Source organism: Myxine glutinosa, chromosome 1 (assembly GCF_964187855.1).
Source record: "Myxine glutinosa chromosome 1, kmMyxGlut1.1, whole genome shotgun sequence".
In the NCBI taxonomy this organism is placed as follows: Eukaryota; Metazoa; Chordata; class Myxini; order Myxiniformes; family Myxinidae; genus Myxine; species Myxine glutinosa.
Genome location: NC_136261.1, coordinates 49,243,507 through 49,267,149, shown reverse-complemented (window position 1 = coordinate 49,267,149; position 23,643 = coordinate 49,243,507). Strand labels below are relative to the sequence as shown.

General features: G+C 46.6%; 1 protein-coding gene across 1 annotated transcript in view; it reads right to left on the bottom strand.

The window, feature by feature from the left end:
• LOC137423610 (A disintegrin and metalloproteinase with thrombospondin motifs 6-like) overlaps positions 1-23,643 on the bottom strand; it is a 353,906-nt gene that overhangs the window by 310,515 nt on the left and 19,748 nt on the right. The window contains exons 7-8 of the mRNA XM_078770793.1: positions 6,765-6,964; positions 5,429-6,125 (exon numbers count right to left, since the gene is read on the bottom strand). Of these exons, the coding sequence (XP_078626919.1) occupies positions 5,429-6,125; positions 6,765-6,964 (897 nt within the window). The remainder of the gene's footprint in view (positions 1-5,428; positions 6,126-6,764; positions 6,965-23,643) is intronic.

Here is a 23,643-nt window from a genome sequence, read left to right as displayed (position 1 = left end):
CGGGGTGTATACGGTCTTTGCCCAGTTGGCTCGCTGGGCCCGGGCCGGCCTACCTTAAACGGGCAGTTCGCGCGAGCAAGTACGACCCCCTTGTGGACAAAGTGCAGATTCTCCAGGCTAATCCTGAGCATGCTCGTGTGATGACGTCTGATGGTCGTGAGACTACTGTCTCCGTTCGTCATCTTGCCCCTTGCGGGGTCGACGACCTTAGTAGGGAATCGGACGAACCAGTCGAACCCGTCTATGAGACTATGACCTCTCCCGACGCTCCCATCGCCGACAGTCCACCGACCCTCCCCCCGTCGAGACTGCCCGGGTCCGACGACTTGGCGTTACCCCCTTCATCACCCGACCCTGTTGACGCCTCTGACACCGGGGTTACAGGGTTACGAGACGCCGTACCCGGGGAATTTCGAACGCGTGCTGGCAGAGAAATTCGCCGCCCGGCCCGCTACGGTTGGGCCGACTAATACTCCGCGCCCATGCTGACGCTCACTCGCTTTTAGCCACGCGGCCGTATAATTCTGACGGGGGGTGAATGTAGTGAAATCGTATCCGTACTGAACCCGGGTGGGGATGCTCGCTGCTCGCTGTCATTGTTGTCCCCACTAGGGGCGTGACTATAAGACCCGTTGCTGTGTCAGTGCTCCGAGACTTCTCCCTTGTGACATGTTACATCGGTAGCCTCGTTAATGGTACGCCTTTATAGAATATCTAGCTTGCTTGCATTGACTGATATGAATGGCTTTATGAGATGTCGCATCGTATGCTTATTGTGTATTTCTACTTACAGGAATGATGTGATGATCTAAATGCAATTAAACCAAACCGTTGGACTAAAAGTTGTGCGGACCTGAATGGTTTTCCACAACACCCCCTATCTCGCCTACGCACCATCAGGTAGTCAACGGTTGTCGTCGACCCACCTGACGTGTATGTAACAAACTTATTATCCTCTTTCTGGAACTGAGTATTACAAATCAACAAATCAGCTCCATCAGCAAACTCCAAAATCCTTTCACCTTCTCCATTTCCCACACCATATCCATAACCCCCATGAACTCCCTCAAAACCGTCCATACTCCTTCCCACATGTCCATTTAGGTCTCCTCCTACCACAACATCTTCCTCATCTTTCACGTTTTCCATCAGCTTCTCTATCGCACACCAGAACTTGTCCTTCTCTTCATCGCTCCGATCAACCTGTGGAGCATATCCCGAGATGACGTTCACCAAGAGCTTTCCAATCATCATGTTCACCATCATCAACCTATCACTCACTCTAGTCACAATCACCACACTGTCTACAAACTCCTCAGAAAACAGGACACCAACACCATTCACGCCCTCCGGGCACCCTTGCCACATAAACTTGTATTTCTGTCCCTGCCTACCCTTCACCATTCTCACACCACTTCCCTTCCATCTCGTCTCTTGCACACAACATATGTCCACTCTTCTTCTGACCAATACTTCCACCACTTCTCCTGATCTCCCTGTCATTGTCCTTACATTCCATGTCCCAAACCTCAGAAACCGATCTCCACTTCGGGCATCAGACGTTTCGTCATCATAAATGGAGTGATTTCCACCCTTGCTTCGATCGGGTTCCCCACCTTGAGTTTTGACAAGAGGGAGTGGGGTCCCGAGATATATACCAAATCTACCAAGAATGGCCTTATTTAATATGGTAGGATGATAGATTAATACGAACGCTCGGGTAGTGACTGTCGAAAACCATCAGATCTGGTTTAAGTGGCCGATTATTGTCCAACAACCCACCTATCTATATACCCATCCAACCAAATACTCAACCTATAACAACTCTCGTGTTAACTTTTAGAGAACCATTTTCCATCGAATTTTACTTTGTCTAAGACCGAGTGTATAATGGAGATTTTTCACTTAAATTTGCTACCTTGATTGTTCCTTTGTCACGGCACACAGACTGTAGTTCAACAATCGACAAGTGCAAGGTCCAAATCTGTTGTTTCGCTCTCATTTCTGACTCATGCTGCATGCTGCACAATGAGGTACCCCCACTTAAACATCGTTGGACTTATGATCACACCGAGGATAAAATATCAAATGATTGCCATTATTCACCTCTCCACCACATTCAAGTTTGTACACATTTATTGTCCCAAAGCTTTATAATCCAAACAGGCTACGGTGAGACCAAGCCAACCACTTGTGAATCATGCAAGTCACAGCGCTAATCACTCCAAGTGAGATTATTCCCAATTGTTTTGAATGGGCAAGAGCACAAGGAATTTGGAGAAATATAACAAATAACTGCTTTCATAAGCCAAGGAAAGGAAATGGTTTGTCAGCAAATGCAAAATGACGCTCCACAAGATAAAATTGAGACAACACTTGGCAGCAATGCAGAAATAAAAATCACGGTAATACCCTATTCTGAAGGCTACAGAGGAACTTGTAAATGAAAGAAATCAGGGATGAAGACGTTGAAACGCTTCAGATAAATCAATGCAGGACAAAGTCTGGATGCATTATATCTTCATTGGAACAGACTAGTTCTTTTTTTAGAACAGACTTGAACAAACGTTCTTTTTTTGGCAGAAATCCGATTTGGTTTTTTGTGGATTTTTGTGTGGTGGTGACGTGCTGAAATGGGTCTCAGCCCAGGGCTTTCACAGTCCCAAAAAAGCGTAGACAAAACGATCGAGTCTTATTTGATGACTCCAGGGCCAGTGTCTTTCAACCAGATCAAAAATACTCATACTCTGATAGGTTGTCATCATCATCATCATCATCATCTCGCACCTTTGCCACTTGTTCCCATGGTTCTTGGAAATGCTCGTCTAGTAGTTCATGAAAGGTCTCTATTCCTGAAAGTTTTTTTTGTTAAAAACAATTGCTAAAAAAAAATCTCACAATCACCAACACCACCTTTTTGGCACATTAGGCTGTGCACACAACCACATTATCACACGATTTTCCACACGTGTTTGATTATGTGCTGCTGCCATCTATTGGACGACATAGTAAACAATGTTGGTGGTAAATAAGAAGCTATTGATCTTAAATAGTGGGGCTGCTTAACTGATGAATTGTGCCTTTTCCCTTAAAAGCATGAAACTTGGCACATGTCTAGAATACCCCAAAAGAAAGATTTTTAGTCCAGGGGGCATCTCCAATTTCACCCCATATGGCGGCCATCTTGAAATTCAAGATGGCCGTCATACAAGACCTGTTTTGATGAATATCTCCATAATTAGAACAGCTATCTAAATGGTTGCAGTGCCTACACCTACATTTTTAGGGTCTAGGAATCCAATGGTAACATAAAATATTAAGCAGTCATATGAAAATATTAATTTTGCATAGTATCATGCATACTGGGAATGCATATAAATACTCTTAACAGGTTGGCATTCTTCAGTGATTAAAAGTGTCTATGACATCGCAGACTGTAACTGTGCCATCTTGTGGTTTTCTAGTCTTTGCTGCATTCTCCATCACATGCGCAGAGAGAAGTACAGGGAAGTGCAGCTTTCTTACACCGGCAACGACCAGTACATCCTTTTTTGCACCCACACTTAACAAGTTCATTGCAGATCTTTGCAGCCTCTGGAAGTGTTGTCCATATTGGTTTGAACTGGCCAGCAGACGTTTTTTGCCAACCCCATTCAGTGGGGCTTGGTAGATCAGGCTTAGCATGCAATGCTTGTCCCCAGCATAGTGCGCCTTGGTATACTGCCCGCTTTACGTGCTGCACAAGGGCATCATGTGTTGGTGGAATTGATTCCACAGGTCTGCCCTTCTTTGCAAACAGTTTCTTTCGTACAATGTTAATGTCAGTAGCAGTACTTGTGCGATCATACAACAGAATAACAAATCTCTCAATGACGTTCATGCAGGTTTCAGTTATCGCTGTGCTCTGGTGGCAAATTTCTGCTAGTACCTCTGTGAGCTCAGGGAATGATTCCCACACATTCCATGCAGTTACCTTTCCACGCCCATTAAACGCTGAAGAAGTGTCACACCCTGTTAGTGCATGAAACATGGGGAGGGCTTTAGATTTCTCAGGGCCAAGAGCTGTGGCTATATCATGTGCAGAGATAAATCGCATGTTCTTGCCTGTCCCAAATTGTAACCATATCATCACTGAAAGCTTCTGGGATGCTGTAACTGCAAGCACGACAACATCTGTGTCCACAGTTTGTATGAGGACCTTACTATGCCCTCTCTGTGTTGCATCAGCAGCATGTAGGAACATCCGACCATCTGCCTCTTCCTGAGTGCATGGGGAGAGTGATTCTAGATCAATGCGTGGTGGAGCAGTAAGAACCTCTGTATCAAGTGTGACAACTAGCTCCTTGCGCTGGTCTTCAAATGATTTAATTGTTTCATTGGAGAGGAAGCTGAAGAGTTCACGCTTGTTTTCATCAACTCGAAGAAAGTTCTGCCACTGTCCAGGAATTGCAACTGAGGTATCTACTCGTCGGCGAACCCCCTTGCCACGCTTTTCACGGGTCATGCTCTTAAGGCTGTCGGGTAGGTAACGGTCCCACACCAGATCAAGTCGGGTTGCAGATTTGTACTGTGAGAAAACAAATGGGATGAAGACCTTTTCGGCATATTCGCCAAATGTTTTGACTGTGCCAACATCGGGCATTAGCTTTTGAACAATTACTGCCCCGTCAAGTATGACACATGTCACCTCTGGCATCTGTGTGCTTGATGGTGAAAGTTCCTCTAAGCAGTCCATAAGGTCGCTCTTTGTACCAGGTCGAAGCTTCCCATCCTTGGACAGAGATGGAGGGAAAGATTGATTTTCATGACGGAAAAATTCATCCAGGTTTCCCTCGCGGGTTTGACAGGCAATATAGAGGCGAGAAAACAGTTGAACATCACTCTTCAATGAGGCTACCTTGTGTTTATCTGTCAGCTGGTCTGTTACTGATGAGCTGCCAAACAGAGGTAACTTTTTGCGCGGGACGACATCATTCAAAGGCTTTGAGCGTTCAATCAGCCTCTCTTGCACAAATGACTCCAGAGCCTCCTTTCCCACTTTCTGCACGTCTTTCACACTTTGTACGACTGATGCACTTGCTATATCCTTTGTGTCAAGGACCAAAAGGTCAGCGGTTTCTTCAAGAAATGGATTACCTAGCTCCTCGATAACTGATACAAGTGATCTGACATGTTTGTCAAAGGTCATCTGGGTGCTTTTATTCTGATCATGATGCAGTGATGGCGCTTTGCTTTCATGTTGCTCCTGTGCAGTCTCAAACTCATCAATCACCCTTGAGACCTCTGGACCTGCAACCATCCATCTTTGCAGAGCATGGGCATTGTCCAGCAGACCCACAGCTCCTCCATCTCCCTTGATACGTGCATTGTTCTGTTCATGTGCATGATCTGTAGCAATTGAAGAAAATTTGCATTGGGTCTTTTGTACCGTGAACATGCCAGCTCGGAAATTATCCAGAACTTTAGGGTGTGTCTTGTGCAAGTCCATCACATCACGCAAATGGACTGTGACCCATCTTGCATAGTGCGTATGGTCAAGAGCAAAGAACCACAGAAGAAGCTCCCATAAAGCATCTAAGTACATTTCAAAGTCAGCCTCCCTCAATGAGCGCACAAAGGTCAGGATGCTGTTCTCCAATGCCATCGTGAGACTCCAGTATTGGAACTGTGGGTGTTCCTTAGTCATTTTGCCACACCAATCAGTAAATGAAAGTTTTGTCTCAGCTTCTATTGCATAGTCATTGTATGCCCGATGCTGCAGTATGTGCAAGGCTGCAGCTGTCACCTGATGGGCATTGCGCGAGCGTGAAACATGTGCAGCTCGCAGGAAAGAATCTGCACTTCCCGCTGAGGCAATATTGGCTTGCACCAATGCTTCTACCCAGCCGCTTCCAGATAACCAGTCACCCGATGTCTTCAGTGCAGTCATTTCAAAGTGCAATCCTCCGAATAGCAGAACAAATCTGTCCTCTCCATATTGCTCATGCCATTTCCATTGAATTTGTTTTGCAATTGCAAATAATGGTTGATCAAGGGCAATGACAGGAGTCTGTCCTGGATTTAGATGTTGCACGGCACTCCCAATGACATCCATGGAGTGTTTTATCATGGCCACAGTGTGTGCACTTTCATGAAACAGCGGCATTAGAGCCGTTACAGATGTTGGTCGAGTTGACTGAGACAGGTTGTGAGCATGGTATGCAGGTATGCCAGGTATGCAGGTATGCAGGTATGCAGGCATGGTATGCCATATACTATTGAATATTTTATGTTGCCATTGGATTCCTAGACCCTAAAAATGTAGGTATAGGCACTTCAACCATTTTGATATCTGTTCTAATTATTGAGATATTCATCAAAATAGGTCTTGTATGACGGCCATCTTGGATTTCAAGATGGCCGCCATATGGGGTGAAATTGGGGATGCCCCCTGAACTAAAAATCTTTCTTTTCGGGTATTCTAGCCATGTGCCAAGTTTCATGCTTTTAAGGGAAAAGGCACAATCGATCCGAATTTTTTAGCTAGCCGCCCAGCTAAAAGAGCTTTCAATATCATTACTTTCCCCTTTTTGACTTAACCTTGTGCTCAAGATGCTCGTGTGTGGAGTCAAATAGTTAACATTTGAAGAATTCCCATTCAACATCATGACTGATTGGTTGTACTCTAGACCTGTAGCAAGATACCTGTTAACATTAGCTTGGTGTACTCTGAGGAAGGGAGGATTGGAGGCTGGGTGGCAGTATCTTTGAAGGTTTGAACGTACCTAGTGCTCCATCGGTGTGCTTGCTGAATGAGCAGGGAGGGTGACCGACCTGAGACTCCACAAGGAGCGTCGGAAAGCTGGCGATGGCTCGGAAGTGCCGATCCCTTGTAAACCACGTGCGGTAGACCCCAAGCCGGACCCGTGTGGTTCTGCAGCGGTTCAATGAAGAATTCTTCACCCTCAACAACTATCACACCATGCTGCAAGGATCATAGATATGTTATGATTAAAATCCCCTTGGCATTGAAAATTAGTGGGTTCCCATCTTAGATAGATAAATTCCCTGCCTCTGTGGTCTATTCATTCTAAAAATTCGCACTCGGTGTTTTTATGATCACAAATGTTGCCATAAATTGACTATTTTAGGTCTGGGATGATGCGCTAACTTGCTGCGCTTAAGTGTGATTCTAACTGCTTTATCATGTGGTTATGGACTCAAAACAAGTTTTTTTAACAATTGGTTGTCAAGTTGCCTTTTGATATTCTTACATACATGCAGATTATGTCACATAATGTGCTCTTTTTGTATTTTATAAGCTTCTTAATAATTGTTGCTAAGCTGTTGTTGATTTTTAATCATAATATCAAACAGTCGCAGAACCAGATAAATGTCAATTGATGAATGTGAAAAGTGGTAGGTAAACAAAAAGGACTAGGAGGATTTTGGAAGAAATTACGTCAAAGCATTCATCTTCACCAATTAGTGAGGGTGTACAGAATAGCAAAACATTTTTTCATTGTGAGGAGCTGTTAAAGGAAAACAAACCTCCAGATTTCCAAAATGAGACATTTTTTATTATTAGCCCATCCCCTTTCCCCTGCCCTCCCCTGCCCCACCTCTCTCAGCAGAACTTGGAGTTTAAAATATATATATATATATTTCTGCATGTGAGTGTGTGTGTGTATGTGTGTGTGTGTGTCTGTTTGTTTTTCTACCTGTCTGTCTGTACAGGCCACAAGTTTTTTTTTTTTTACATTTGAGCTTTTGTCATCAAATTTTCAACAAAGGTTTATTATGATAATATGGAGAAAATAATTAAAATTTGGGTCAAAATGTGAAAGGGCAACGTCATAATGACTATAAGTAGCCTCTATTATCCCGCCACAGCGCATCAAGTGCAAGACGCCCCATTTTTTCGCTTTCGTGTTCCTTTATTTATTTACCATGGAGCTTCCATGTCACTGCCCAAGCCACATTTTTACCAATTGAGTTTTTGTCATACAATCTTGAACAAACCTTTACTATGAGAAAATGGAGAAAATAATAATAATAATAATAATTCATTTATTTTGTATAGCGCTTTTCATGAAGCCCAAAGGCACTTTGACAGAGTGCAAAACATAATGCATAACAAAACATGAAAACAACAATTGCAAAAAGACAAGAATCAATAGGGAAATATTTAAAGCAAAAGGAGGGAGAAGGAGAAGTGATAGTCAGGGGTTAAATGCTGTGGGTTGAATGTTGAATGCAGTGCTGAACAGGTGGGTCTTGAGTGATGTTTTGAATGTGGTGAGTGAGGAGGAGTCCCTGTTGGTGTGAGGTAGTGAGTTCCAGAGGGTGGGAGCAGCGATGGAGAAGGCCCTGTCCCCCCAGGATCTGAATTTGGTCCGGATGGGGGGGGGGGGTCAGGAGGTTGGTACCAGCAGAGCGGGGGTTGCGGGTGGGAGTGTGTCTGGAGAGGAGGTCAGCCAGGTAGGATGGGGCCAGGTTATGGAGGGCTTTGTAGGTCAAGAGGAGGATTTTGTACTGGATTCTCTGGGAGATGGGGAGCCAGTGAAGCTTGTAAAGGACGGGGGTGATGTGGTCACGGGTCCGGGAATGGGTGAGTAGACGGGCAGCGGAGTTCTGAATGTATTGGAGTTTATTGGTGATTGTTGAGGGTGAACCATAGAGGAGGCTATTGCAGTAGTCCAGACGGGAGGTGATGAAGGCGTGGATGAGGGTTTCTGCAGCCGTGGAGGAGAGGGATGAGCAGAGACGGGCGATGTTTTTCAGGTGAAAGAAGGCTGTCTTTGTGATCTGTTTAGTGTATTTGTCGAAGGAGAGGGTTTGGTAAAAGATGATGCCAAGATTCCGGATGAGAGGGGAGGTGGATACTGGGATACCGTTGATGTTGAGGGCAAAGTTATGGGTGGATTTTGTGAGCGTTTTTGGGCCAATGATGATTATTTCAGATTTATCACAGTTTAGTTTGAGGAAGTTGATTTGAAGCCAGGATTTTATTTCAGAGATGCAGTATGTCAGGATAGAGTGGGTGTCGGTGGAGACAGACTTGGTGGAGATGAAAAGCTGGATGTCATAGGCGAAGCAGTGGAATTGGAGACCATGACGGCGGATTAAGTGACCGAGGGGGGACAGGTAAAGGATGAAGAGGAGGGGGCCAAGAACTGAACCTTGGGGGACACCTTGGGGGAGGGGAGCAGTGGGGGATTTGCAGTTATTGATGGAGATGAACTGGCGTCTGTCAGAGAGGTATGATTTAATCCAAGAGAGGGCAGTGCCGGTAACGTTAAAGGTGGATTCAAGTCGGGTGAGGAGGATGGTGTGATCGATGCTGTCAAAGGCAGCGCTGAGGTCGAGGAGGACGAGAATGTTGAGGTTGCCAGCGTCAGAGGAGAGGAGAAGGTCGTTTGTGATTTTGAGGAGAGCAGTTTCAGTACTGTGGTTGGAGCGGAATCCGGATTGGAATGTTTCATACAGGTTATTGGCAGAGAGGTGATGTTTGAGTTGAGTGGCTACAGCGCGTTCCAAAACTTTCGACAGAAAGGGTAGGTTGGAGATGGGTCTGAAGTTGTTTAGGGTGTCAGGGTTTAGACCAGGTTTTTTTAGAATGGGGGTAACAGCAGCAATTTTGAGGGATGGTGGGACGATGCCTGTAGACAGGGAGGAGTTTATTGTTGCAATGATAAGTGGAGAGGGAGCAGGGAGGGAGGCCTTGACAAAGCTGGAGGGGATGGGGTCAAGAGTGCAGGTGGCAGTTTTCATTCCTATGAGGAGTTCAGAGAGGTCAGTAGGGGAGACCGGGGAGAATTGAGACAGGGGAAGGCAGGATAAGGGGGGGGCAGGTGGTTGGAGGGGGAGCGGGTGCAGCGGTGGTCAAGCTGTTGTAGATGTTGTCAATTTTGCGTTGGAAGAAAGAAAGGAAGGAGATGCAGTTGTCTACTGTGAATGACTGGGTGGTGGTGTCCAGGGGGCGGAGGAGTTTGTTTATTGTCGAGAAGAGTGCTTTTGGGTTTCCGGAGCCAGAGTGGATAATTTGAGAGTAGTAGGCGGGGCGGGCGTGGGAGAGGGCATCTTTGTAGTGTTGTAGGTGGTCCTTGTAGGCTTGGGAGTGAACTGTGAGACCTGTTTTATTGCGGAGTCTTTCAAGTTGGCGAGCACGAGTTTTCATCAGGCGGAGTTCAGGGGTAAACCAGGGAGCAGAATGGGTGAAAGAAACTGTTTTGGTTTTTAAAGGCGCAAGCTGGTCAAGGCAGGAGGAGAGAGTGTGGTTGTAGTAGTCAGTGAGGTCGGAAGGGGTGTGGAGGTCAATGAAGGGAGAAGTGGACATTTTTTCAGAGAGGGTGGATGAGAATGAGGTAGGTGAAAGAGCGTTTAGCTTACGGAAGTTGATAGTGCGATAATGTCTTGGTGTTGGGGTGGGGATGTTGATGGTCATAGTGATGGCTAAGTGGTCAGAGAGGTTGAGGTCGGAGCCAGAGAGATGGTGCAAAATTAATCCAGTGGAGCAGACAAGGTCCAAAATGTGACCACGGATATGCGTAGGAAAGTTGACATGTTGAGTGAGGTTAAAGCAGGTGAGTAAATCAGTGAAGTCAGTGGTTATTGTGGAGTCAGTGGAGTCCATGTGGATATTGAAATCACCAAGGAGGAGGATTGAGGGGGAGAGGGAACATAGCTGGGTCAGAAAGTAGGAGAAGTCAGACAGGAATAATGGGTGTGGTTTGGGAGGGCGGTAGACGACAGCCATGACTGACTGCGTGCGACCAGAGAGTTTAAAAGCCAGGTGTTCAAAGTATGAGGATGAGGCGATGGGGATGAGGCTGGTCCTGATGTCTTGACGGTGGATAACGGCAATTCCACCACCTCGGCCCTCCGAGCGTGGTTTATTGACGTAGGAATATCCATTGGGTGTGGTGAGGTTGAGCGTGTAGTAGTCCAGTGGTTGTTGCCAGGTTTCGGTGAGACAGAGAAAGTCCAGTTTGTTATCCAGGATGTAGTCGTTGAGGATGAGGCATTTGTTGTTGAGGGACCGGGTGTTGAACAGGGTGAGCTTGATGTTGTTTTGAACAGCGGGGATGAATTCAGGTGATTTAGCCAGGGTTCGCAGGCAGGAGATGCGATTTTGTGCGTTGCCGTGACTAGGTGTGCTGGGACGATGAGTGGGAGTGCGCTGAGCCGACCAGAGGATGGGGATGGAGTGACCTGATTGTACATATACAAACTTACGACCGGAGCCACGGTGAATGTACCTGGGTCGTCGGAGGAGTCCATTTGATTTGATGGCAGAGATGCATGATGGGGTGGAGCGGGTATTGAGCAGAAGGAGCCTTGCGGCGGAGTACCGCAGAGCCATGCCAGGCAGGAGCGGAGAGGCGAGCACGAGGCCAAGGTTGAGGTGAAACAATGGTCCCAACGCACGGGAGCGGGCCCGAGGAAACGAAGGAGACGAAGGAGCCAGGTAGGTGAAGCCAGGAGCAGAGTCGGGACCAAACAGAGGGCAGACAGGAGCAAAGAGACGATCACGAGGCCAAGGTTGATCACGGCAAAGCGGGAAATGCAGCGGCAATCAACCGCCGCCGCTACAAATCAGGATCACGGCGGGAAAACCGCCGCCACACCGCTGCGAAGGACACAACCCACGAGAGCGTGCCCGAGGAAACAGCGAGCAGGCGAAGGAGCCGGGTAGGCGAAGCAGGCAGCAGAGCCAACACTATGCGGAGGGCAGACTCAATGGCCAAAAAATCCGCACGACCACCAAAAAAGCAAGCCACAGACAGTGGCCCAGTCGAAGAAGCGGCGAGCATGTGACGCCTGCGTCCTCTTCAGACCGGACCGGAAGTGGAGATTGACTAGTTAGTCAACTGGATTGACTAGTTAAAATAAATTTTAAAATGTGTCAAAATGTGAAAGGGCAAAGTTAGTGACTATAAATAGTCCTTAATAGGTCCGCTGCAGCATCAAGCATGAGATGCCCCGTTTTATTTTATTTTTATTTTTTTACATCGCTTCCGTGTTTCTTTATTTATTTACCATTGAGCTTCAGTGTGTCTGTCCAGACCATATATTTTTTACCAATTGAGGTTTTGTCATCAAATCTTCAACAAGCCTTTAATATGAGAATATGGGGAACACAAAATAATAAAATGCACAGTTTTTTAATTGTCGTTTTCATCGTTTTATTTTGAGTCCAAAGCAGACGCTGACGGGCTTTGAATTTTGAAATGCTTTCTAGTTTTCAATTACTTTCACTTCACATCCTTGGAAAGAAAAGAAAAAAAACACTAGTTGGCTGCAAACGGAATTTCAGTGAACTTTGCAGTAATTTATGCGGAGGCAGACAGACCATGTTCATGATTTGATGAAATTCTGGGTTTTTTTTGTTTTGCTTTTTTGTTATGGGAGCTGCAACACAAATCATGCACGCACATCTTACTAAAATTCGGCAATTCTATGTGTGTATGTATGTATGTATGTACATCTGAACCGTATAGAATCGAAAACAGCCTGGCCGATCTGCAAAAAGTTTTGCATATGTGCTCGAGGGTATCCAGGGTCACATAATGGGGTGACGTACACTCTGGGTGCCATCATTGTGACATTACTTTTCTCTCTCTAGTCAATGGGGCAATTACAGATAAATTCCCCCCCCCCCCCCCCCAAACACCGGCTCTCCGCACCCATCCTCACCCTCCCCACCCTCATGGGAGGCCAAGCCACATGGTTAATTTGTGCCCTATCCTCTAAATGCCGAGTGTCAAGCCAGTAGGCAGCATGTACCATTTATAAAGTCTTTGTATGACTCAGGCCAGGGTTGCAATCGAACCGCTCATCTACCAGTCTCAGAGAAATACACCAATCGTTATAGCACCGAGTCACGTATGCTGAAACACCAATTGTACTACGGTGAATCCATCGTGTACAAGATATGGCTGCCTCCATATCATTTACTGAAACATTCAGCGCAGAAAGGATGCAAAGTTCAATGTGAGTAATTAACACGTCCAGAAATTCTCCGTTTTTGGCTTATGCCTTTTGTTTGGCTTTCAGTCCAATGATTTCACATAATCAATCACAATTGGAGTTTTTGTGGGGACCATTATAATAATAGCTGTGAGAAATTGCTCCTATCTCACATTTCATCTTTGATGAAAACCTTAGGCATCATAAACAAACTCGATGAATTTTGTTTAATTAAAGGAGATGAATCACTTAAAAACGATTAGAAATGTTTCAAAATGTAATGGAATCCAACATCGCTGTTAATATGAAATCCTTCCTTTTCTCCAACAACCTCATCTCAGATCATCAATTTGGTTTTAGACCAGGTCACTCCATCTCTGGACCTGCTGCTTCTACTCACCCAACAATGGATGGAGGCCCTCAATGTCAGATATGAGATCAAGGCCGTTTCTCTGGACATATCTCGTGCCTTTGATACAGCCTGACATCCCGCTTTGCTCTCCAAGCTCACTTCCTATGGCATCCAAAGTCAACTCCACACATGACTTACTGACTTCCTCTACTCTCATAACCAACGTGTGGCTCTCAATGGAATATTTTAATCTCTTCTCCCTGTCAAGACTAGCGTCCCTCAAGGCAGTGTTCTGGGCCCAGTCCTATTCCTGATATTCATCAGCGATCCCTCTGACTTTCGAGAAAATCCTCTTTATCTATTTGCTGATGACTGCACCCTCTGCCGTGATACCCCTCATTCTTCAGACAGGTAGACTGCAGCCTGATCCCTCAGACCTTGACAAAATCACAAACTGGTCAAACACTTGGAATAAGTTTTTCAATCTTGACAAATCTCACACACTCGCTAGCTCTCTCTCAGAAAGGACCGTCTGGCAAACCCTCCGATCTACTTTCTTAACAATCCTCTTGAGGAAGTAAAGTCATTCAAATTCCTGGGTCTCACTATCAGCCATGATCTCTCTTGGGCAAACCACATTTCAAAGTTGGCCTCGAAAGCCAGCTTCCGACTGGGCATCTTCCGTGGTACAAAGTCCTTCCTTGGCACACCTAAACTCCTATCCACCGACAAGGCTTTCATCTGCAGCTGGATGGAGTACTGTTATCCCCTCTGGGCTGGCTCTCTTGCCTCACATCTTGCTCCACATGACGCCATGGAAACCAAGGCTGTCAAGATTATTGGAATCTCCCACGATGAAGCTGAACCTATGGGCCTATCACTTTGCCATCGCAGCCAGGTTGGTGGTCTCTCTGTCTGCTATTACCTCCTTTCTGGTCTTGCACCCTTTTCCCTCTATATGCTTTACCCCCTTCCCCACCCCCCATCCTCCCTCCCCCAGGTTTCTGCAGGACACACATGATCCACTATCAACCCCTTCTCGTGAAACTACCTAAATCCAGAATCACTAATCAACTGGCACTCATGTGTTCCTCTTTTTTCTTGCCTGTGGATTGTGGAACCACCTTCCACATCCTCTTCAATCTCATTCTTCTCTCCAGGTCTTCAAGACAGCTGTTCACCACCATGTCAGATCGTCCCCAATCCAAAACCATCATCTTTTCTACCCTTGTTAACCCCACCACACCCCAATCGCTCCTCCATCCAAATTTCCAGTTTTCCCTCTTGAGTGATTCCTTTGGATCCATCTTGCCCACCCAATGCATCTTCCCCTGCCCGGCCACCCCCATTCCTCCTCGCACCCACTGTTTGTCCACCCCCCTCTGTCTTGGACTTCAGCTCTGCTTTTGGTGTTTCCCCTCTCTCTACTGTTCCTTTTCTCATGTCATGTCCTGATCCACTCAGTATACTAGTACTACGGTGAATGAACTACGGTTGAACTTCCGTTTTCCGGTCCGGTCGTGAGAGGACGCTGGCGTCGTTTGCTCGCCGCTTCTCTGACTGGACCATTGTCCGTGTCTTGCTTTCCTGGTGGTCGTGGCGGATTTATGGCCATTGAGTCTTCCTCTGCGCGGTCCCGGCTCTGCTCTGCTGCTCCGGGCTTCACCTGCTCGGCTCCATCGCTGTTTCCTCGGGCCCACTCCCGTTGGTTGTGTCGATTGTTTCGCCTCCTCACCCTTGGCCGCGTGCTCGCTTTGCCTTCGCTCCTGCTGGCATGGCTCTGCGGTACTCTGCCGCAAGGCTTCTCCTGCTTAAAACCCGCTCCACCCCATCATGCATCTCTGCAATCAGATCGAATGGACTCCTGCGTCGACCCAGGTACATTCACCGTGGCTCCGGTCGTAAGTTTGTTTATTTACAATCAGGTCACTCCATCCCCATCCTCTGGTCGGCTCAGCGCACTCCCACTCATCGTCCCAACACACCTGGTCACAACAACGCACAAAATCGCACCTCCTGTCTGCGAACCCTGGCCAAATCACCTGGATTCATACCCGCCGTACAAAACAACATCAAGCTCACCCTGTTCAATACCCGGTCCCTCAACAACAAATGCCTCATCCTGAACGACTACATCCTGGAAAATAAACTGGACTTTCTCTGTCTCACTGAGACCTGGCAACAACCACTGGACTACTACACGCTCAACCTCACCACACCCAATGGATATTCTTACATCAATAAACCACGCTCGGAGGGCCGAGGTGGTGGAATTGCCGTTATTCACCGACAAGACATCAAGACCAACCTCATCTCCATCTCATCTGCTCCATCATTTGAACACCTGGCTTTTAAACTCTCTGGTCACACACAGTCAGTCATGGCTGTTGTCTACCGCCCTCCCAAACCACACCCATCATTCCTGTCTGACTTCTCCTACTTTCTGACCCAGCTATGTTCCCTCTCCCCCTCAATCCTCCTCCTTGGTGATTTCAATATCCACATGGACTCCACTGACTCCACGCTAACCACTGACTTCACTGATTTACTCACCTGCTTTAACCTCACTCAACATGTCAACTTTCCTACCCATAACCGTGGTCACATTTTGGACCTTGTCTGCTCTACTGGACTAATTTTGCACCATCTCTCTGGCTCCGACCTCACTCTCTCTGACCACCTAGCCATCACTCTGACCATCAACATCCCCACCCCAGCACCAAGGCATTATCGCACTATCAACTTCCGTAAGCTAAACGCTTTTTCACCTGCCTCATTCTCATCGACCCTCTCTGAAAAAATGTCCACTTCTCCCTTCGTTGACCTCCACACCCCTTCTGACCTCACTGACTACTACAACCACACTCTCTCTTCCTGCCTTGACCAAATTGCGCCTATAAAAACCAAAACAGTTTCTTTCACCCATTCTGCTCCCTGGTTTACCCCTGAGCTCCGCCTAATGAAAACTCGTGCTCGCCAACTTGAAAGACTCCGCAATAAAACAGGTCTCACAGTTCACTCCCAGGCCTACAAGGACCACATACAACACTATAAAGATGCCCTCTCCCGCGCCCGCTCCGCCTACTACTCTCAAATTATCCACTCTGGCTCCGGAAACCCAAAAGCACTCTTCTCTACAATAAACAAACTCCTCAGCCCCCTGAACACCACCACCCAGTCATTCACAATAGACAACTGCATCTCCTTCCTTTCATTCTTCCAACGCAAAATTGAAAACATCTACAACAGCTTGACCACCGCCACACCCGCTCCCCCTCAAACCACCTGCCCCCCCTTATCCTGCCATCCCCTGTCTCAATTCTCCCCAGTCTCCCCTACTGACCTCTCTGAACTCCTCATCGGAATGAAAACTGCCACCTGCACTCTTGACCCCATCCCCTCCAGCTTTGTCAAGGCCTCCCTTCCTGCTCTTTCTCCACTTATCATTGCAACAATAAACTCCTCCCTGTCTACAGGCATCGTCCCACCATCCCTCAAAATTGCTGCTGTTACCCCCATTCTGAAAAAACCTGGACTAAACCCTGACACCCTAAATAACTTCAGACCCATCTCCAACCTACCCTTTCTGTCAAAGGTTTTGGAACGCGCTGTAGCCACTCAACTCAAGCATCACCTCTCTGCCAATAACCTGTATGAAACATTCCAATCCGGATTCCGGTCCAACCACAGTACTGAAACTGCTCTCCTCAAAATCACCAACGACCTTCTCCTCTCCTCTGATGCTGGCAACCTCAACATTCTCATCCTCCTCGACCTCAGCGCTGCCTTTGACACCATCGATCACACCATCCTCCTCACCCGACTTGAAACCACCTTTAACATTACCGGCACTGCCCTCTCTTGGATTAAATCATACCTCTCTGACAGACGTCAGTTCATCTCCATCAATAACTGCAAATCCCCCACTGCTCCCCTCCCCCAAGGTGTCCCCCAAGGTTCAGTTCTTGGCCCCCTCCTCTTTATCCTTTACCTGTCCCCCCTCGGTCACTTAATCCGCCGTCATGGTCTCCAATTCCACTGCTTCGCCGATGACATCCAGCTTTTCATCTCCACCAAGTCCATCTCCACCGCCACCCACTCTATCCTGACAAACTGCATCACTGAAATAAAATCCTGGCTTCAAATCAACTTCCTCAAACTTAACTGTGATAAATCTGAAATAATCATCATTGGCCCAAAAACGCTCACCAAGTCCACCCATAACTTTGCCCTCAACATCGACGGTTTCCCAGTGTCCACCTCCCCTCACATCCGGAATCTTGGCATCATCTTTGACCAAACCCTCTCCTTCGACAAATACACTAAACAGATCACAAAGACAGCCTTCTTCCACCTGAAAAACATCGCCCGTCTCCGTCCATCCCTCTCCTCTGTGGCTGCAGAAACCCTCATCCACGCCTTCATCACTTCCCGTCTGGACTACTGCAATAGCCTCCTTTATGGTTCACCCTCAACAATCACCAATAAACTCCAATACATTCAGAACTCCGCTGCCCGTCTACTCACCCATTCCCGGACCCGTGACCACATCACCCCCGTCCTTTACAAGCTTCACTGGCTCCCCATCTCCCAGAGAATCCAGTACAAAATCCTCCTCTTGACCTACAAAGCCCTCCATAACCTGGCCCCATCCTACCTGGCTGACCTCCTCTCCAGACACACTCCCACCCGCAACCTCCGCTCTGCTGGTACCAACCTCCTGACCCCCCCCATCCGGACCAAATTTAGATCCTGGGGGGACAGGGCCTTCTCCATCGCTGCTCCCACCCTCTGGAACTCGCTACCTCACACCATCAGAGACTCCTCCTCACTCACCACATTCAAAACATCACTCAAGACCCACCTGTTCAACACTGCATTCAACATTTAACCCACAGCATCTAACCCCTGACTATCTCCTCTCCTTCTCCCTCCTTTGTGCTTTGAATATTTCCCTATTGATTCTTCTTTTTTTGCAATTGTCTTTATGTTTTGCTATGCGTTATGTTTTGCACTCTGTCAAAGCGTCTTTGGGCTTCCTGAAAAGCGCTATATAAAATAAATGCATTATTATTATTATTATTATTATTATAGTACTAGCTCTTCCAAGAGCCTGAACGATGCACCCAAAACAAAAATAATTCCCGACTTAACTATAAAATGTCACATTGGTGCTTCATAGTCAGAAATGAGTGTGACGTCCCTCGGAAGGATATGAAACTGGGAACTCGTCTGCAAGCATGAGCTGATGGATATTAAGATCTCACAACATATTTCCTAAGGAGTAGACAGTTATGTGCTGAAACACTGGTCGAATTCCAAATACCTTAAATCCATATTCATCATATAATCCCAGTGCAATATGCATTTCCTAACAACAAACTATTTCTTAAGATGTTTCCCTACTACAAGTACACACTTGTCCAAATGATGTAGCAGCACCTTGATGCAACTGCGAAGAAATATCTGGTATGAGTAATGCAGCCATTTCCGGACAGGTGCTTTGATATCTTCATCAATTGTACACGACCCAGATGTTCTACAAGTTATCCAAAGAGATGAAAGGTAAAAATAATAATTTAGTACTTCCAACCCCATATACACGAAAGTATTTTCCATATGAAGGTGAGCGTTGTCATGCAGTCATGTTACGTCCACAGACAGCACATTTGCAGCCGTCTACGTCTTGTTTGTCCCACGTCATCATATTACTGTGCATTGATAGCTTTCCCAGGTTCAAAAAAAATTATAAATGCATTAAAAGGTCAAGGTCCCAAAACACTGTTGCCATAAGATTTCCAGCTGATGACCGATCCTTCAAATTTTTTGAACTGGAGACCAAGAATATCTGCAGTTCATACTGGCTCCCTTTGACTGATGTAAAATGACTGATCATACATCACTCTTGTTCAATAAATCACCTCCCTCCCCCAGTTAACATTCCCGGAGCTCTGTTTTAATGGCCACACAAGTTGTCTTTTGATGAAAACCTGAGCTCTTTCGGTACCCCCTTCGGAACAAACTTAATAAGTTTCAATGAATCATGGTTTCCTCCGCCACAGACGGTGGATGGAGGTTATGTTTTCACCCTTGTCTGTCTGTTTGTCTGTCTGTGAACAAGATATCTCAAAAGGTTGTGGACGGATTTGGACGAAATTTGGTAGAGAGGTAGCGTATGTAACAAGGACGAAATGATTAGATTTTGGTGAAGATCAGGATACGGATCCGGCAACCAGAATTTTTAAAGTGTTTCTTCACCATTGGGAGATTGGGTCAAAAACGATACATAGCAGGATATCTCAAAAAGTTGTGGACGGATTTCGACGAAACTTGGTGGACAAGTTGTGTGTGCGACAAGGAAGAATCGATTCAATTTTGGTGAAGATCCGGATCCGGATCCAGCGAGTATAATTTTTATGTTTTTCTTCACCATTGAGTGATATGGGAACCAGGCAGAGGTATGCTCTCGACTGAGTGCCGTTCTAGTATATTACAGATAGATCAATGCTAAATTTATGCACAACTAGCTGAATGCACCCAGCGTTGCCTGGGTTATTTTTGAATGAATTTAATCTTCTGTACATAGGTCTGACGCGAGCCCAGTATCAGTTAGTGCTCAACGATTCCTTGTTCTTTCTTCTGTCGGGCTCCGCGAGAGAGAATTTTCAAAACATGTGTTGCACTCAATCAGATATTCCTATTACGTGCATAAGTTGTACTTCAAGAGAATTTTGGAAGAATCAGAAGATTTATTGCGAAATGGGCCCAACCCGGCCGAGGCGGCCTCGACCGGCCTCACCACCTAGCCTATAACCTTCCCGGGGCCTGTCTCGACATTTTTTGTTTCAGAGGTTTCCTCCTATCTTTCACCGTTCAAGAGATTAGCGCATGCAGACAAACAAACAAACAAACAACAACAGGCATTTTAAGGCCATTTTCCCTGCAAGAGCGGGGGTTAGCCTTGCGGTCCCCATGACAATGTTCTCCATTTTGCCCTATTTTCTGCATCTCCCCTTGTTAACCCCCTTGCCCGCATTTCTTCTTCGACCATCTCTAGCCAAGTCTTTCTCGGTCTTCCCTGTCCTCTACTTCCTTCTACATTCATTTCCATCACTCTTCTCAACCAGTCACTTTCATCCTTCCTCAACACATGACCAAACCATCTCCACCTGTTTCTCTTCACAGCATCCATCACAGGCTCTATTCCCATCATCTTTCACAATTCATCATTTGTCTTCCTCTCTCTCAACGATACTCCACACATCCACCGAACCATTCGCATTTCCACCCTTTCCAGCCTTCGTTGCTGCTCTACGTTCATTACCCATGTCTCGCTCCCATAAATCATAACACTTCTCACACATGCAGCATACACCTTTCCCTTCAGCTTCAACGACACTCCCCTCCTCGTCAGCACGCCACTCAGTTCCCGAAACTTCTTCCATGCACATCTCACTTGAGCAACCGTTGCCAAGTCTGATCCACCTTCTCCATTCAGCATGTCTCCCAGGTAACAAAATGTTTTCACACCTTCCAGCTTCACGCCGTCTACAAGATCGAACTCAACATTTCCTCCATCTGCAGCTCCCTCTGTGCACACCTTACACTTGAATGTAGCTGCCACACTGGTTAATGACCCTCTCAAACCACTACATTTTTGATGAACCCACTCAGCGCACATTGGACATTGAATGGAATTCACTCTGACACGCTTCCTGCATACAGCACACGGCCACTTCCCAGTTCTTTCCACCTCACCACATGCTTTACCACTTGCCATCACCTTCGTTTTTCCGATATTCACCTTCAGACCTTTTGTCTCCATACATTCCTTCCACTTGTTCCTCTTCTCCTTCAGTCCATCCATACTTTCTGCAATCAACACCAGATCATCTGCATCCAACAACTCCCACGGTAAACCCTCCTTTACGTTCTGAGCCAGCACCTCCATGACAGCTACAAATAGTAGTGGCCTTAGTACCGACGCCTGATGCACTCCCACCTTCACCTCGAACTCACCACTGTTCCCGTCCTTCGTCCTTACAGCAGTGCACGCTCTTTTGTACATTGCCATCACTACTCTGATCAACCATTCCTCCACTCCTAACTTCCTCAATGCCCATGTCACTACTTCATGTGGAACCCTATCGAATGCTTTCTCCAGATCAACAAACCCAAGAAACAACTTCTTCCTCTTCTCCATATACTTCTCCTGCAAGTGCCTCACAATAAAAAGTGCGTCTGTCGTTCCTCTTCCTGGCATAAATCCAAACTGCATTTCATCAATCATCACTTTCTTCCTTATCCTCCTCTCCAACTTTGTTAGGGTTAGGTATTTCCAATACCTTCATTCCATGCTCCAATAACTTTATCGCTCGATACGAGCGACAGTCCAGAGGGTCACCTTTCCCCTTGTATAGAGGGACGAGGGTACTCAGTTCCCAATCCACTGGAATGCAGCCTTCTTTCACCACCAGATTACAGATCTCTGTCATTCTCTTCACACCCCAACTTCCCGCTGCCTTCAACATATCTCCCACAACTTCCGTTGGCCCTCCCGCTTTCCTACTCTTCATTGCTTTTATCGCTTCCTCAACTTCCTTCTCGTTTATCTTCTCTGCCGGTCCTAAAACTGGGTTACTCTCTATGTTGCCATCCCATTCATTCTCTGCATTCAACAGTATTTCCATATATCTCTTCCATCTTCCTTTAATTCCATCTGGGTCCACAACGATTTGTCCCACTTCATCCTTCAAGCAACACTCCCCCATCACATCACACCTCTCTTTTGCTATCTGCTTTGCAATCCTGAATACTGCTCTCTGACCCTCTTCCAAATCCAAGCATTCTCTGAACATTTCCCTACATGCCTCCTGTGCCTTTGCTACCTCTTTCTTTGCAGCCTTCTTGGCTGCCTTATAGCTTTCATGCTGTGCCTTTTCCGCCCCCATACCCTTCGCCTTCTGCCACTCCTTGAACTTCTTCCTCTTCTCATCAATCTTCTTTCCAACTTCATCATCCCACCACCATGTTTCCGAGTGCCTCGGTGGTCCTTTTGTCCATCCACATACCTCACCAACGGCTCCCAACAGACTAGCTTTCATTGACATCCAACCACTTTCAAGGTCAACCACATCATCCTCTACCATACTCAGCCTCTCTTTTAATGCCTCCCTCACTGTCACCTCTTTCAACCTCCACACCTTCATTCTCGGTTGGTACTTCACCCGCCGAGCTCTCCTCGCACCTTTCACCCTTATGTCGCAGACAACCAAGTGGTGCTGTGAAACAGCCTCCTCCCCCGGGATCACCTTTGTGTCCCGGAGGTGCCCCCTATCTCGCCTATGCACCATCAGGTAGTCAACAGTTGTCGTCGACCTACCTGACGTGTATGTAACAAGCTTATTATCCTCTTTCTGTAACTGAGTATTACAAATCAACAAATCAGCTCCATCAGCAAACTCCAAAATCCTTTCACCTTCTCCATTTCTCACACCATATCCGTAACCCCCATGAACTCCCTCAAAACCGGCCATACTCCTTCCCACATGTCCATTTAGGTCTCCTCCTACCACCACAACTTCCTCATCTTTCACGTTTTCCATCAGCTTCTCTATAGCACACCAGAACTAGTCCTTCTCTTCTTCGCTCCGACCAACCTGCGGAGCATATCCCGAGATGACGTTCACCAAGAGCTTTCCAATCATCATTTTCACCATCATCAACCTATCACTCACTCTAGTCACACTCACCACACTGTCTACAAACTCCTCAGAAAACAGGACACCAACACCATTCACTCCCTCCAGGCACCCTTGCCACACAAACTTGTATTTCTGTCCCTGCCTACCCTTCACCATTCTCACACCACTTCCCTTCCATCTCGTCTCCTGCACACAACATATGTCCACTCTTCTTCTGACCAATACTTCCACCACTTCTCCTGATCTCCTTGTCATTGTCCCTACATTCCATGTCCCAAACCTCAGGAACCGATCTCCACGTCGGAACAAACAAACAAACAAACAAACAAAAACTTTCTTCAATATATATATAGATATATGACAATGTCGACCCTGAGGGAACACTGTGGAAACTAGAACGGCACTCGGTAGAGCGCATACCTCCACCAGGCTGAACAGTTTGTTTTGTATCCCAATGATAGGCCGGATCTGGATTCGGCCCTGAACCAATATCTAATCGGGTTGTTCTTGTCACCTAACCTTGTCACCTCGCCATTTCACGGCCAGTCAGACTGGTTATATGTCGTCCATTTGAACGATAAACACTGGTCAACAAAATTTTTAAAGTTTTATGGTTCTCGAATATTTTGAGGTGAT